Below are 13,958 nucleotides of genomic sequence, written 5' to 3' on the forward strand. Positions count from 1 at the left end.
AAGACACAAAATGACCAAATAAGACACAATTTGACCAAAAAAGACACAAAATGACCAAAAAAGGAAACAAATTGACCAAAAAAGACACAAAATTACCAAAAAAAGACACAAATTGGCCAAAAAAAGACACAAAATGACCAAAAAAAGATACAAAATGACCAAAAAGGAAACAAACTGACCAATAAAAGACACAAAATGACCAAAAAAGACACAAAATGACCAAAAAAAGACACAAATTGGCCAAAAAAAGACACAAATTGACCAAAAAAGACAAAAATTGACCAAAAAAAGACACAAAATGACCAAAAAAAGACACAAATTGGCCAATAAAAGACACAATTTGACCAAAAAAGACACAAAATGACCAAAAAAAGACACAAAATGACCTAAAAAGACAAAAATGACCCATCACATTCTGAACCCCTCCCTCACTTTTTCACATTTGCAGCTATGAAAGCAGAGATGATGTAGCATTAGGAGCTGGTGAATATTTGCTTGTCTAAATTGATTTAATACGTACTGTAATTTCCCAGCGGTTTGCATGAAGTAGCTATTTATTTTGTCTGGTTTACAGCACCTAATGCATGGAGTTTATCCCATCAGCACATTAGGAAGCATCGTTTTCCACTGATAAATCTATGTAATTGACTTAATCATCAAACTCATTCTGCTGTCTAATAAAGCATCCGTTTCCCCGACCCATTAAACCAAAAGCCAGATACTATTCATCCCGTCTCTGATATGCTGAAGGTTTAAATCTGATCTCTTAATTGTTTCCTGAACCGCTTCCTCCCCCCCCCCCGATTGATTTTTCAAGCTCTTATTCATATTTTTTCTGCTTCCTCGCTGCTCCAATTTAACATGCATGTTGTCCCACTGAACAGAATCTCACACGCACAGTTCAGATCCCCCAAAAAAGAAACAAAATGACCAAAAAAGGAAACGAATTGACCAAAAAAAGACACAAATTGACCAAAAAAGACACAAAATGACCAAAAAAAGACACAAAATAACCAAAAAAAGACACAAATTGGCCAATAAAAGACACAAAATGACCAAAAAAGACACAAAATGACCAAAAAAGACACAAAAAAAGACCAAATGACCAAAAAAGACACAATTTGACCAAAAAAGACACAAATTGGCCAATAAAAGACACAAAATGACCAAAAAAGACACAAAATGACCAAAAAAGACACAAAAAAAGACCAAATGACCAAAAAAGACACAATTTGACCAAAAAAGACACAAAATGACCAAAAAAAGACACAAATTGACCAAAAAAAGACACAAATTGACCAAAAAAGACACAAAATTACCAAAAAAAGACACAAAATAACCAAAATAAGACACAAATTGGCCAATAAAAGACACAAAATGACCAAAAAAGACACAAAATGACCAAAAAAGACACAAAAAAAGACCAAATGACCAAAAAAGACACAATTTGACCAAAAAAGACACAAAATGACCAAAAAAAGACACAAATTGGCCAATAAAAGACACAAAATGACCAAAAAAGACACAATTTGACCAAAAAAGACACAAAATGACAAAAAAGACACAAATTGGCCAAAAAAAGACACAAAGTGACCAAAAAAGACACAATTTGACCAAAAATGACACAAAATGACCAAAAAAGACACAAAATGACCAAAAAAGACACAATTTGACCAAAAAAGACACAAATTGACCAAAAAAAGACACAAATTGGCCAAAAAAAGACACAAAATGACCAAAAAAAGACAAAAATTGGCCAATAAAAGACACAAAATGACCAAAAAAGACACAAATTGGCCAATAAAAGACACAATTTGACCAAAAAAGACACAAAATGACCAAAAAAAGACACAAATTGGCCAATAAAAGACATAAAATGACCAAAAAAGACACAATTTGACCAAAAAAGACACAAAATGACCAAAAAAAGACACAAATTGGCCAATAAAAGACACAAAATGACCAAAAAAGACACAAAATGACCAAAAAAAGACACAAAATGACCAAAAAAGACACAATTTGACCAAAAAAGGAAACAAATTGACCAAAAAGACACAAATTGACCAAAAAAGACACAATTTGACCAAAAAAGACACAAAATGACCAAAAAAAGACACAAATTGGCCAATAAAAGACACAAAATGACCAAGAAAGACACAATTTGACCAAAAAAGACACAATTTGACCAAAAAAGACACAAAATGACCAAAAAAAGACACAAAATGACCAAAAAAGACACAAATTGGCCAATAAAAGACACAAAATGACCAAAAAAGACACAATTTGACCACAATTTTTTCAGCTCTTATTCATATTTTTTCTGCTTCTTCCTGGCTGCAGATCCTGCCAGTGGTGGAGGCCCAGTTCCCGTTCTCCCAGGTCCCCCAGGCCTTCCAGAAGCTGGAGCAGGGCCACGCCCGAGGGAAGACGGTGGTCCGGGTGGCTGAGGAGGACGACCGGCAGGACGAAGAGTTGGTGCAGAGCGCTGCAGAGGCTGAGGGGGAGGAGCAAGAAACGCTGAAGCAGAACTAGACGGAAAATTAAGTTTCTCACCTTCACACGGCTCCTCCTGACACCAGAGGACTTTATTATTCCTAGAGAGCTCAGCCAGACTACCAGCGTGAGCTGAGCTGGTAATGGGAGCGTGCCAAAGGCTGCTGGTCCTGTCAAACACCACACTTCCTGTATTGTCTTCATGTTTTCACAAGCTGCTTGAGTTACATTTGGTTCCTGTCATGTTAAAGTTATATGGCTCATAGTCAGGCGGCTTAGGACCAGATTTGAGAAGAAAGGGGACACGCCGGACAAAAGCACCACATTTTTTCCACATGCTCTCTATCACCATAGGTTTCAATTTTTGGTAGGAGCCACTTCTACATCACAAAATGACCAGAAAAGACACAAAATGACCAAAAAAAGACAGAAATTGACCAAATAAAGACACAAATTGGCCAATAAGGACACAAAATGATCAAAAAAGACACAAATTGACCAAAAAAAAGACGCAAAATGACCAGAAAAGACACAAAATGAATAAAATAAGATACAAATTGACAAAAAAACAACACAAATTGACCACAAAATGATCCAAAAAAGACACAAAATGACCAAAAAAAAGACTAAAACACATTAACACATGAACACTTTAACACAGTGGAGACAGAGCTGACTTCCAAAATGATTTGGCGACCATCAAGATTCCGGAACAGATATGGCACCCATATAAAGTCTATGAGAACCAGTATATCTATTTGATCATCTAGTGATATTCTCAGTAGCTTTAAATTATTCTTTGACCCAGAAAATGTATTTTTTTGACACCAAGATTGATCTTTTAAGTGGCTTGGAAGATATACTGGTTCTCATAGACTTTATATGGGTGCCATATCCGTTCTGGAATCTTGATGAAGTGGCTCCTACCAAAAATTGAAACCTATGGTCATAGAGAGCATGTGGAAAAAAATTTGGTGCTTTTGTCCGGCGTGTCCCCTTTTTTTCACTAAGCCACCTGACTATTACTATAATTACCAGCCGTCAACTAATAAATACCATTCAGGTCAGTTTCGAGCTGCCACGAAACAGGCTTCTTGGAAATCTGAATGCTGCAATACATCCATCGAACCTGGTCTCACAGAAATCTGTGAAATAGCCACGGAATCACTCAAATTTCCGTGAAACTGACACGGATTTGGCTACAATGCAAGTTAATGACAGTCATATCCCGTGGCTATTCCATGGATATTTGTTCCTATTGGTTTGTTCCAAGTCACGTGACTTTCAAGACAAAAAACATGGCGGACAGTTCCGTCATTTTTAGTGAAAAAAATCAATATTTTGACTTAGTTTCTGCATAAAAATGGATTTTGATCACATTTCTAGCGAGAAATATATGTTTTATTTTCTAAATATTCACTCAGTGAATGTACATAATCACTTTGTATGTTGGAATAGCCACGGGATATGACTGATCCCCAAACAGAAGAGTTTTGTGCGGTGCAATTTTGATTAAACAAAGCAAAAAAAAGAAAAAGACGAGAAACTGTATTTTTCTGTTTCTTCATGTTGCATGCAGCTGGAAAATTAAGCGTGGCTATTCCAACATACAAAGTGATTATGTACATTCACTGAGTGAATATTTAGAAAATAAAACATATATTTCTCGCTAGAAATGTGATCAAAATCCATTTTTATGCAGAAACTAAGTCAAAATATAGATTTTTTCACTAAAAATGAGAGAACTGTCCGCCATGTTTTTTGTCTTGAAAGTCACGTGACTTGGAACAAACCAATAGGAACAAATATCCATGGAATAGCCACGGGATATGTCTGTCATTAACTTGCATTGTAGCCAAATCCGTGTCAGTTTCACGGAAATTTGAGTGATTCCGTGGCTATTTCACGGATTCCTGTGAGACCATGTTGATCCATCTAGTAGTCATGTTATAAAAAATGTCTGTTACATTCATCAGATGTTTTTCCTCCTGTAGCAGGTGAGGCAGAAAAAGCAACACATTTGCATTTGTTTGCATCTGTTGTTTGATAACCACCATGGAAATATTTACCTGCGTCACGTCGTATCTCACCTCATTTGAATTCAACATTCAACATTTGGAGAAAAACAACCAATGAAACCATAAAATCGGAAGCATTTTGCATTTAGTCTGTACATTGTTTGTAAACAAAGTGCATGTCAGTTTCCTGTACATAAGAAAATTTATTGACAAAAATACTTTTATTATTCTGCAAACAGAAGAGTTTTGTGCGGTGCAATTTTGATTAAACAATGCAAAAAAAAAAAGACGAGAAACTGTATTTTTCTGTTTCTTCATGTTGCATGCAGCTGGAAAATTAAGCCATATATATATATAAAAACAAGACTTTGCATAAAAATATAGAAGTGTTAACACTGTTTAAGTTAATTAACATCAGCAAAAGCAAAAAAAAAAAGCCTTAGGGTATATTTTAAGTGTAAGATAGGAAGGATTTAGAGGTCAGGCTTGTCTCCGGGTAGAAATCCATTGTAATAAATGAATCCTCAGCTCCTTGTTGACCTCATTGGAAATAGTCTGTGGTCCTGCAGCAGAAGCTGAGCGTCTCCAGTGACGTAGCTCGCCTCCAGCCTTTGTCTGCTGGAGAGATCCTCTGATAACAATATTAGTGATTCAGTCCAGCAGCTCCTGTCTTCTCATAAAACCTCCACATCCCACCGCTGCTGGAGTTTAGCCGGATCCAGAGTTTGTAGAATCACTTGGTTTTTGTCGTAGTGAGGACCTCCTGAAACAGAGACATTAATTCAGTTCATTTAATTATATTCTGGGTGGTCAAATTATTTAAAAAAAAAAAGGGTTTTCTTTAGTGCAGCTGTGATGAGTTCATGTGCCATAATGATATATGTATACTAGGGCTGCAACTAATGATTGTTTTCTTTATCGATTAATATGTCGATTGTTTAAACCAGTAGTTCTCAACCTTTTTGAGTCGCGACCCCCAATTTAACAAGCATGTTGTCCGCGACAATAAATCAAAATGACCAAAAAAGGAAATAAACTGACCAAAAAAAGACACAAATTGGCCAATAAGGACACAAAATGATCAAAAAAGACACAAAATGACCAATAAGGACACAAAATGACCAAAAAAGACACAAAATGACCAAAAAAGACACAAAATGACCCAAAAAAGGAAACAAAATGACCAAAAAAGACACAAAATGACCAAAAAATGACCAAAAAAAGACGCAAAATGACCAGAAAAGACACAAAATTAATAAAAAAACGATACAAATTGACAAAAAAACAACACAAAATGACCAAAAAAACACAAAATTACCAAAAAAAGACACAAATTGACCAAAAAAGACACAAAATGACCAGAAAAGACACAAAATGACCAAAAAAAGACACAAAATGACCAAAAAAGACACAAAATGACCAAAAAAGACACAAAATGACAAAAAAGACGGAAAATGACCAGAAAAGACACAAAATTAATAAAAAAACGATACAAATTGACAAAAAAACAACACAAAATGACCAAAAAAGACACAAATTGACCAAAAAAGACACAAAATGACCAGAAAAGACACAGAATGACCAAAAAAAGACACAAAATGACAAAAAAAGACAAAATGACAAAAAAAAGACACAAAATGACCACAAAATGACAAAAAAAAACACAAAATGACCAAAAAAAGACATCAAGTGACCAAAAAGATGATGATTAATTTAATAATCGATTATTTTCCGATTAATTGATAATTGTTGCAGCTCTTATGCATACTGTATATTATTTCAGATAAATGACACAAATATGGATAATATGGATAGTGAAGCATTTGTCTAGGGTCTGATTATGTTGTAATGTTAATATTAAGCTTATTTATTTATTTAAAGTATAAGCACGATAAGTCACTCTATATACAGTCATGGAAAAAATGATTACACCACACTTGTTTTCTTCAATTTCTTGTTCATTTTAATACCTGGTACAACTGACGGTACATTTGTTTAGATAAAAATAATAACAACAAAAACAGCTGATAAGAGTTTAATTTAAGAGCTGATATCTAGACATTTTCCATGGTTTTCTTGATAATTATTTTGGTTATTATCAATAAAACCATGTTAAATGTCTAGATATCAGCTCTTAAATTAAACTCTTATCAGCTGTGTTTGTAGTTATCATTATATTTGTCCAAACAAATGTACCTTCAGGCATTAAAATGAACAAGAAAGCAAGGAGAAAATGAGGTTGGTCTAATCGTTTTTTCTGTGACTGTATTTGTAAAATAGGTAGCAGGTTTGAGCCTTTATGCTCAGACATGAAGTTTAGAGACACAAAATGACTAAAAAAAGACACAAAATGACCAAAAAAAGACACAAAATGACTAAAAAAGACACAAAATGACCAAAAAAAGACACAAAATGACCAAAAAAAGACACAAAATGACCAAAAAGACACAAAATGACTAAAAAAAGACACAAAATGACCAATAAAACACACAAAAAGACACATCAAGAAAACCATGTTAAATGTCTAGATATCAGCTCTTAAATTAAACTGTTATCAGCTGTTTTTGTTGTTATCATTATATTTGTCCAAACAAATGCTCAGATATGAAGTTTAAAGACACAAAATGACCAAAAAAGGACACAAAATGACCAAAAGACACAAAATGACCAAAAAAGGACACAAAATGACCAAAAGACACAAAATGACCAAAAAAAGACACAAAATGACCAATAAAATACACAAAAGCTCTTAAATTAAACTCTTATCAGCTGTTTTTTTTTTATCATTATATTTGTTATATATTTATTTTATATTGTTTATATTATAAACAAATGTACCTTTAGTTGTACCAGACATTAAAATGAACAAGAAATTGAAGAAAATAAGGGTGGTTTAATAATTTTTCCATGGCTGTATATATATATATATATATATATATATATGTACCATGCATTTAGTTGCAGTGGAAGCTAGTGTTTAAACCTACATGACTTTGTCCACAAGGTGTCAGTAATTGACAGTGATGTAAAAAAAAAAAAGCCCAGACATAAACCCCCCAGTTTCAGTTGGAATGAAACTCAAATAAAGAGAGAGTGAGGCCCAAGGTGAGTATTCTTACAGTGCTGCTGCTGGTGATAACTGCAGTCACTACATTTTTGGTCAAAATTGAGTTATAACTAAAAAAGAACTTGATGTTTTATCTTGTGACAAAGTTTTAGATTTCAATTTTGCTTTATTTCAGAGAAATAACTATATAAAAACTGATTTAAAAAAATGATTAAAAAAAAGACACAAAATGACCAAAAAAGACACAAAATGACCAAAAAAGGACACAAAATGACCTAAAAAGAAACAAAATGACCAAAAAAGACACAAATTGACTACAAAATGATAAAACAAAGACACGAAATGACCAAAAAAGACACAAATTGACCACAAAATGATAAAAAAAGACACAAAATGACCTAAACAGACACAAAATTACCAAAAAAAGACACAAAATTACCAAAAAAAGACACAAAATTACCCAAAAAAGACACAAAATTACCAAAAAAGACACAAAATTACCCAAAAAAGACACAAAATGACCAAAAAAGACACAAAATGACCAAAAAAAGAAACAAAATGACCAAAAAAGACACAAAATGATCAAAAAAAGACACAAAAAGATGCAAAATGAGCAAAACAAGACACAAATTGACCACAAAATGATAAAAAAGACACAAAATGACCAAAAAAAGAAACAAAATGACCAAAAAAGACACAAATTGACTACAAAATGATCAAAAAAAGACATTTAGTGACCAAAAAGACTAAAACACATTAACACACGCTGACTTCCAAAATGATTTGGCGATCCCCAGTTAAAACACGTTAAAAAAACTTTAAAGCAGTTTTTCTCAGTTTTACCTTTTGCCTAGTTACTGCAGTTAGACGTTGCCGGGCAGAATATATAATATATAACAGTATAGTGAGGGAACTGAATGTGAAAGGACAAAGAACACTTAAAAATAGTGTTTTATTTAACCTGAATGCTAGGCTTACTGACAAAATATATCATATTCTTGAAAATACTTCACTGTGGTCTATTCGGCCTTGGAAGTTGTGATTTAAGGGGAACAAAGCGAGGCCTTGAAAGTGTTTTTACATCAGAAATAAAAAGGTGGTCCATTAAAATAGCTTATTTTAATAGAAAGGTAAATTATTTTGACATGTAACAGCAGCATTTAGTGTGTCAAACCTGCTGTTTCTAATTCTAAAACTCTTAGTAATTCATCTTTGTCTCATTGTGTTTTTGAATTAAGGGATTTGAGCCTTGAAATTCTTCAAAAAATGCTTTGAATTTGATGTTTTAAAGGTTTGAAACCCTGTGAAAGTGTTTTGCCATCAGGACCAGCTGGTGCTGCTAACTATCCAAGGTCTCCCTCTGCTGAATTAATGATATATTTAACCCATAAGAACCTATGGTGACACGGGACTAACAAACACTATAAATCTTCTAGAACAGCTGTTCTCAACCTTGGGGTCGGGACCCCAATTGGGGTCGCGAGATGATTTCTGGGGGTCGGCAAATCATTTTGGAAGTCAGCTCTGTCTCCACTGTGTTAAAGTGTTCATGTGTTCATGTGTTTTTGGTCACTTCATGTCTTTTTTTTGTCATTTTGTGTTTCCTTTTTTGTCATTTTCTGTCTTTTTTTATCATTTTGTGGTCAATTTGTGTCGCTTTTGGTCATTTTGTTTCCTTTTTTTGTCATTTTCTGTCTTTTTTGATCATTTTGTGTTTGTTTTTTTGTCATTTTGTGTCTTTAAAATAATTTTGTCTTTTTTTCGGTAATTTTGTGTCTTTAAAATCATTTTGTGTCCTTTTTAGTCATTTTGTGTCATTTTGTGTCTTTTTTTAGTCCTTTAGTCCAACATAAAATGTGAATTTGAATCTTTTTTTTACTTTCAAAACACTATCATGCTCAATAAATAATTTTAAATGTTGCAAGGTTGCAAATATAACATATAAGAGTAGTATATTAAGTACTCTAAGTACTTTTGTAATTTTGTGTCTTTTTAAAGTAATTTAGTGTCTTTTTTTAAATTTTGGATCTTTTTTTGTAATTCTGTGTATTCTTTTGTCATTTTGTGTCTTTTTTGGTAATTTTGTGTCTTTTTTAAAATTTTTTTTAGAAATTTTGTGTCTTTAGTGTCTTTTTTAAGTAATTTAGTTTTTTTCTGTCATTTTGGATCTTTTTTTTTGTAATTTTGTGTCTTTTTTTTGGTCATTTTGATACTGCCTCCAGCCGCCCCCAGGTAACTAGAGTTTGAGAGCCCTGCTTTAAGGATTACTGGGTCTGGGTTCTTATGGGTTAAAGGCACATGTCCTGACTGACCTTTGACCTCCAGGACCAGGTCTGGGCTGGGGCTGTAGTGGATGAAGCCCTCGGGGGTGATGCTCCAGAGGTGCAGGTGGTTGTCTGGCTCCGGGGTGAAACCAACGCGGCTTCCTGCCATGGTCACGCTGCCGCTGGGACTCAGGCAGCACTCCTCCAGCAGCTGGACACACCGAGACACAGGGACACGAGGGAAGGGACATTTAGTCTTTATTTCAGATCAATCAGCCAGAGTTTAACATTTAAACACAGTTTTTTAAATAATAAAAGATCAATTTATAACAATGAACAATGGAACAATTCTAACCTTTTTTTTGTTCAAACAATATCTCATTGTACACAAAAGGAACCCAGAATGTTACATTGTACAATAGTTTAACTCTCTGGAGTCTTATAGGGCTATTTTGTCCATTTTTGAATCCTTTTCATGTCTTTACGTGTCTTTGTAAGTCATTTTGTGCCTTTTTTTGGTTATTTTGTGTCTTTTTTTGATTATTTTGTGTCTTTTTTGTCATTGGTGTCATTTATGTGTCTTTTTGTGTCTGTTTTAGTTATTTTGTGTCTTTTAATGGTAATATGTTGTCTTTTTTGGTCATTTGTGTCTTTTTTGTGTCTTTTTTTGGTAATTTTGTGTGTGTTGTTGTCTTTTTTATTTATTTTGTGTCTTTTTTTGGTTATTTTGTGTCTTTTTTGGTCATTTGTGTCTTTTTTTGGTAATTTTGTGTCTGTTGTTGTGTCTTTTTTATTTATTTTGTGTCTTTTTTTGGTTATTTTGTGTCTTTTTTGTCATTGGTGTCATTTATGTGTCTTTTTTGTCATTGGTGTCATTTATGTGTCTTTTTGTGTCTGTTTTAGTCATTTTGTGTCTTTTTATGGTCATTTGTGTCTTTTTTGTGTCTTTTTTTTGGTAGTTTTGTGTCTGTTGTTGTGTCTTTTTTATTTATTTTGTGTCTTTTTTGGTCATTTGTGTCTTTTTTTGGTAATTTTGTGTCTGTTGTTGTCTTTTTTTTTATTTATTTTGTGTCTTTTTTTGATTATTTTGTGTCTTTTTTGTCATTGGTGTCATTTATGTGTCTTTTTGTGTCTGTTTTAGTTATTTTGTGTCTTTTAATGGTAATGTGTTGTCTTTTTTGGTCATTTGTGTCTTTTTTGTGTCTTTTTTTGGTAATTTTGTGTCTGTTGTTGTCTTTTTTATTTATTTTGTGTCTTTTTTTGGTTATTTTGTGTCTTTTTTGGTCATTTGTGTCTTTTTTTGGTAATTTTGTGTCTGTTGTTGTGTCTTTTTAATTTATTTTGTGTCTTTTTTTGGTTATTTTGTGTCTTTTTTGTCATTGGTGTCATTTATGTGTCTTTTTTGTCATTGGTGTCATTTATGTGTCTTTTTGTGTCTGTTTTAGTCATTTTGTGTCTTTTTATGGTCATTTGTGTCTTTTTTGTGTCTTTTTTTTGGTAGTTTTGTGTCTGTTGTTGTGTCTTTTTTATTTATTTTGTGTCTTTTTTGGTCATTTGTGTCTTTTTTGGTCATTTGTATCTTTTTTGTGTCTTTTTTTGGTAATTTTGTGTCTGTTGTTGTGTCTTTTTTTAATTATTTTGTGTCTTTTTTTGGTTATTTTGTGTCTTTTTTGTCATTGGTGTCATTTATGTGTCTTTTTGTGTCTGTTTTAGTTATTTTGTGTCTTTTTATGGTCATTTTGTGTCATTTTTATGTCTTCTGTGGGGTTCTTTTTGGTTATTCTGTCTTCTCATTTTGTGTCTTTTTTGGGAATTTTGTGTCTTTTTCAGACATTCAAAGATTTTGAATACTTAAATATCATCTTTGCCATTTTTCATGTGCTAATGTGCCCCTCTGATTAAACACTGGCCCCCACAGTAAAACTGGTCTAGAACCGCCACTGTTTAAACGCCACTTCACCTGGTATTGACTTTTTGTCAGACAAGTGGAGCGTGTTTAGCATGATAAGGAGGTTTGTGTTTAATATCCTTGTGCTTAATTCTCAAATAGAAGATGAACTGAGGTTATGTTTTAGTATCCAGGCCTGTGGTATTAAAATCCAGTTCCAGTCCCCAGGCCTTGTCCCTTGTCTGACCTGCTGTGGATCTGGTCTTGATTGAAATTATTCTGATTACATTTTGGAATTCAATCTGACATAATTAAAATGCTCTGGACTGCAGCGGAGGTCGCTCATGACTCATTCATACACTGCAAAAAATGTCTAAAAACCAGATAAAAACAGTAAATCTAAGGGGAAATGATCTTGCTGCATGGACAGATAATTTACCTTGACACATTTTTTTAAATTAAGATGATTAAATCTAGAAATAAGCATGTTGAACGCTTAAAATAAGAAATTAACTCTTAAAACAAGATAAATTAAATTAAATTAAATTAATTAAAGTGAACTGACAATTCCATCCTGTAATCCATCTTGTTTTAAGAGTTAATTTCTTATTTTAAGTGTACAGCATGCTTATTTTTAGATTTAATAATCTTAATTTAAGAAATCTTGTCATTTTGGATCTTTTTTTGTAATTTTGTGTCTTTTTTTTGTTGCAATTTTGTGTCTTTTTTCATCATTTTGGATCTTTTTCTTTTGTAATTTTGTGTCTTTTTTTGGTCATTTGTTTGTTGTTGCATGGACAGATAATTTCACTTGACTAGATTTCTTAAATTAAGATTATTAAATCTAGAAATAAGCATGTTGAATGCTTAAAATAATAAATTAACTCTTAAAACCAGATAAATTAAAGCTGCCAGCAGTGATGAACTGGCCCGAGCAGAGTGACCTGATGATTATTTGTTTCTTACCAAGATAAAAAAAAAACCTTTAGATTTAGAAATGTTAGATAATTTATCTTGTTTTAAGAGTTAATTTCTTATTTTAAGTGTACAACATGCTTATTTTTAGATTTAATAATCTTAATTTAAGAAATCTTGTCATTTTGTGTCTTTTTTGGTCATTTTGTGTCTTTTCTTCTTTTTTTTTTTAGCAATTTTGTGTTTTTTTAAAGTAATTTAGTGTTTTTTCTGTCATTTTGGATCTTTTTTTTAAATTTTGAGTCTTTTTTGGTCATTTTGTGTCTTTTTTTTTTTTTTTTTTTAGCAATTTTGTGTTTTTTTTTAAAGTAATTTAGTGGTTTTTCTGTCATTTTGCATCTTTTTTTGTAATTTTGTGTCTTTTTTGGTCATTTTGTGTCTTTTTTTTTGCAATTTTGTGTTTTTTTTAAGTAGTTTAGTTTTTTTCAGTCATTTTGGATCTTTTTCTTTTGTAACTTTGTGACTTTTTTGGTCATTTTGTGTCTTTTTTTTTTTTTTTTTTTAGCAATTTTGTGTCTTTTGTCATTTTGTGTCTTTTTTAAGTAGTTTAGTTTTTTTCTGTCATTTTGGATCTTTTTCTTTTCTAGATTTTCTAGATTTAGAAGTGCTGATAATCCAACTTGTTTTAAGAGTTAATTTCTTATTTTAAGAGTACAACATGCCTATTTTTAGATTTAACAATCTTAATTTAAGAAATCTTGTCAAGGTAAATTATCTGTCCATGCAGCAAGATCATTTCCCTCAGATTTACTGTTTTTGTTTCAGCACTATTCTCAGTGTGTGTGATGGTACCTTGCAGTGGAGATGTCCGTTCTGGTAGAACCAGATCTGCTCCAGTCCGTCCGTCTCCTCTGCTTCTTGGATCCGCATCAGTTTGACATCATCCAAATCTCCGGTCACTGACATAAAGAGCCCCGTCTTTCTGTTCCTTAAACGGAAGTGAACTCGCTTCTGCTCAGAGAAAACACACATGATCAAACGCATGAGATCACTGCTTCTGCTCAGTGAAAAACACAGTTAATGAGCTGTAAGTTTACATAAAGAATACATCTGGGAAGCTATATTCAGCTCAACACCAAGGTTCTAATAGTTTGGGATTTTTAGTTTTGTATCTGTTTATTTCGGTCAATACATGTCATCTAAAGCAGTAGTTCTCAACCTTTTCGAGTCGCGACCCCCAATTTAACATGCATGTTGTCCGCGACCCCCGCTCACTGAACACAATCTCACACGCACAGTTCAGATCACCCAAA

General features: G+C 32.8%; 2 protein-coding genes across 2 annotated transcripts in view; one reads left to right on the forward strand and one right to left on the reverse strand.

Annotated features, from left to right (window-relative positions):
* The window catches only part of LOC131991565 (reticulon-4-interacting protein 1 homolog, mitochondrial-like), a 34,734-nt gene extending 31,075 nt beyond the window's left edge, over positions 1–3,659 (forward strand). Inside the window, exon 9 of the mRNA XM_059357028.1 lies at positions 2,341–3,659. Coding sequence (XP_059213011.1) covers positions 2,341–2,532 — 192 coding nt within the window. The 3' untranslated portion in view covers positions 2,533–3,659. The remainder of the gene's footprint in view (positions 1–2,340) is intronic.
* A 980-nt stretch (positions 3,660–4,639) lies between these two features.
* LOC131991437 (beta/gamma crystallin domain-containing protein 1-like) overlaps positions 4,640–13,958 on the reverse strand; it is a 70,335-nt gene continuing 61,016 nt past the window's right edge. The window contains exons 21-23 of the mRNA XM_059356894.1: positions 13,498–13,656; positions 9,891–10,053; positions 4,640–5,274 (exon numbers count right to left, since the gene is read on the reverse strand). Of these exons, the coding sequence (XP_059212877.1) occupies positions 5,186–5,274; positions 9,891–10,053; positions 13,498–13,656 (411 nt within the window). The 3' untranslated portion in view covers positions 4,640–5,185. The remainder of the gene's footprint in view (positions 5,275–9,890; positions 10,054–13,497; positions 13,657–13,958) is intronic.

The sequence above is a fragment of the Centropristis striata genome, chromosome 18 (assembly GCF_030273125.1).
Source record: "Centropristis striata isolate RG_2023a ecotype Rhode Island chromosome 18, C.striata_1.0, whole genome shotgun sequence".
NCBI classification, from domain to species: Eukaryota; Metazoa; Chordata; class Actinopteri; order Perciformes; family Serranidae; genus Centropristis; species Centropristis striata.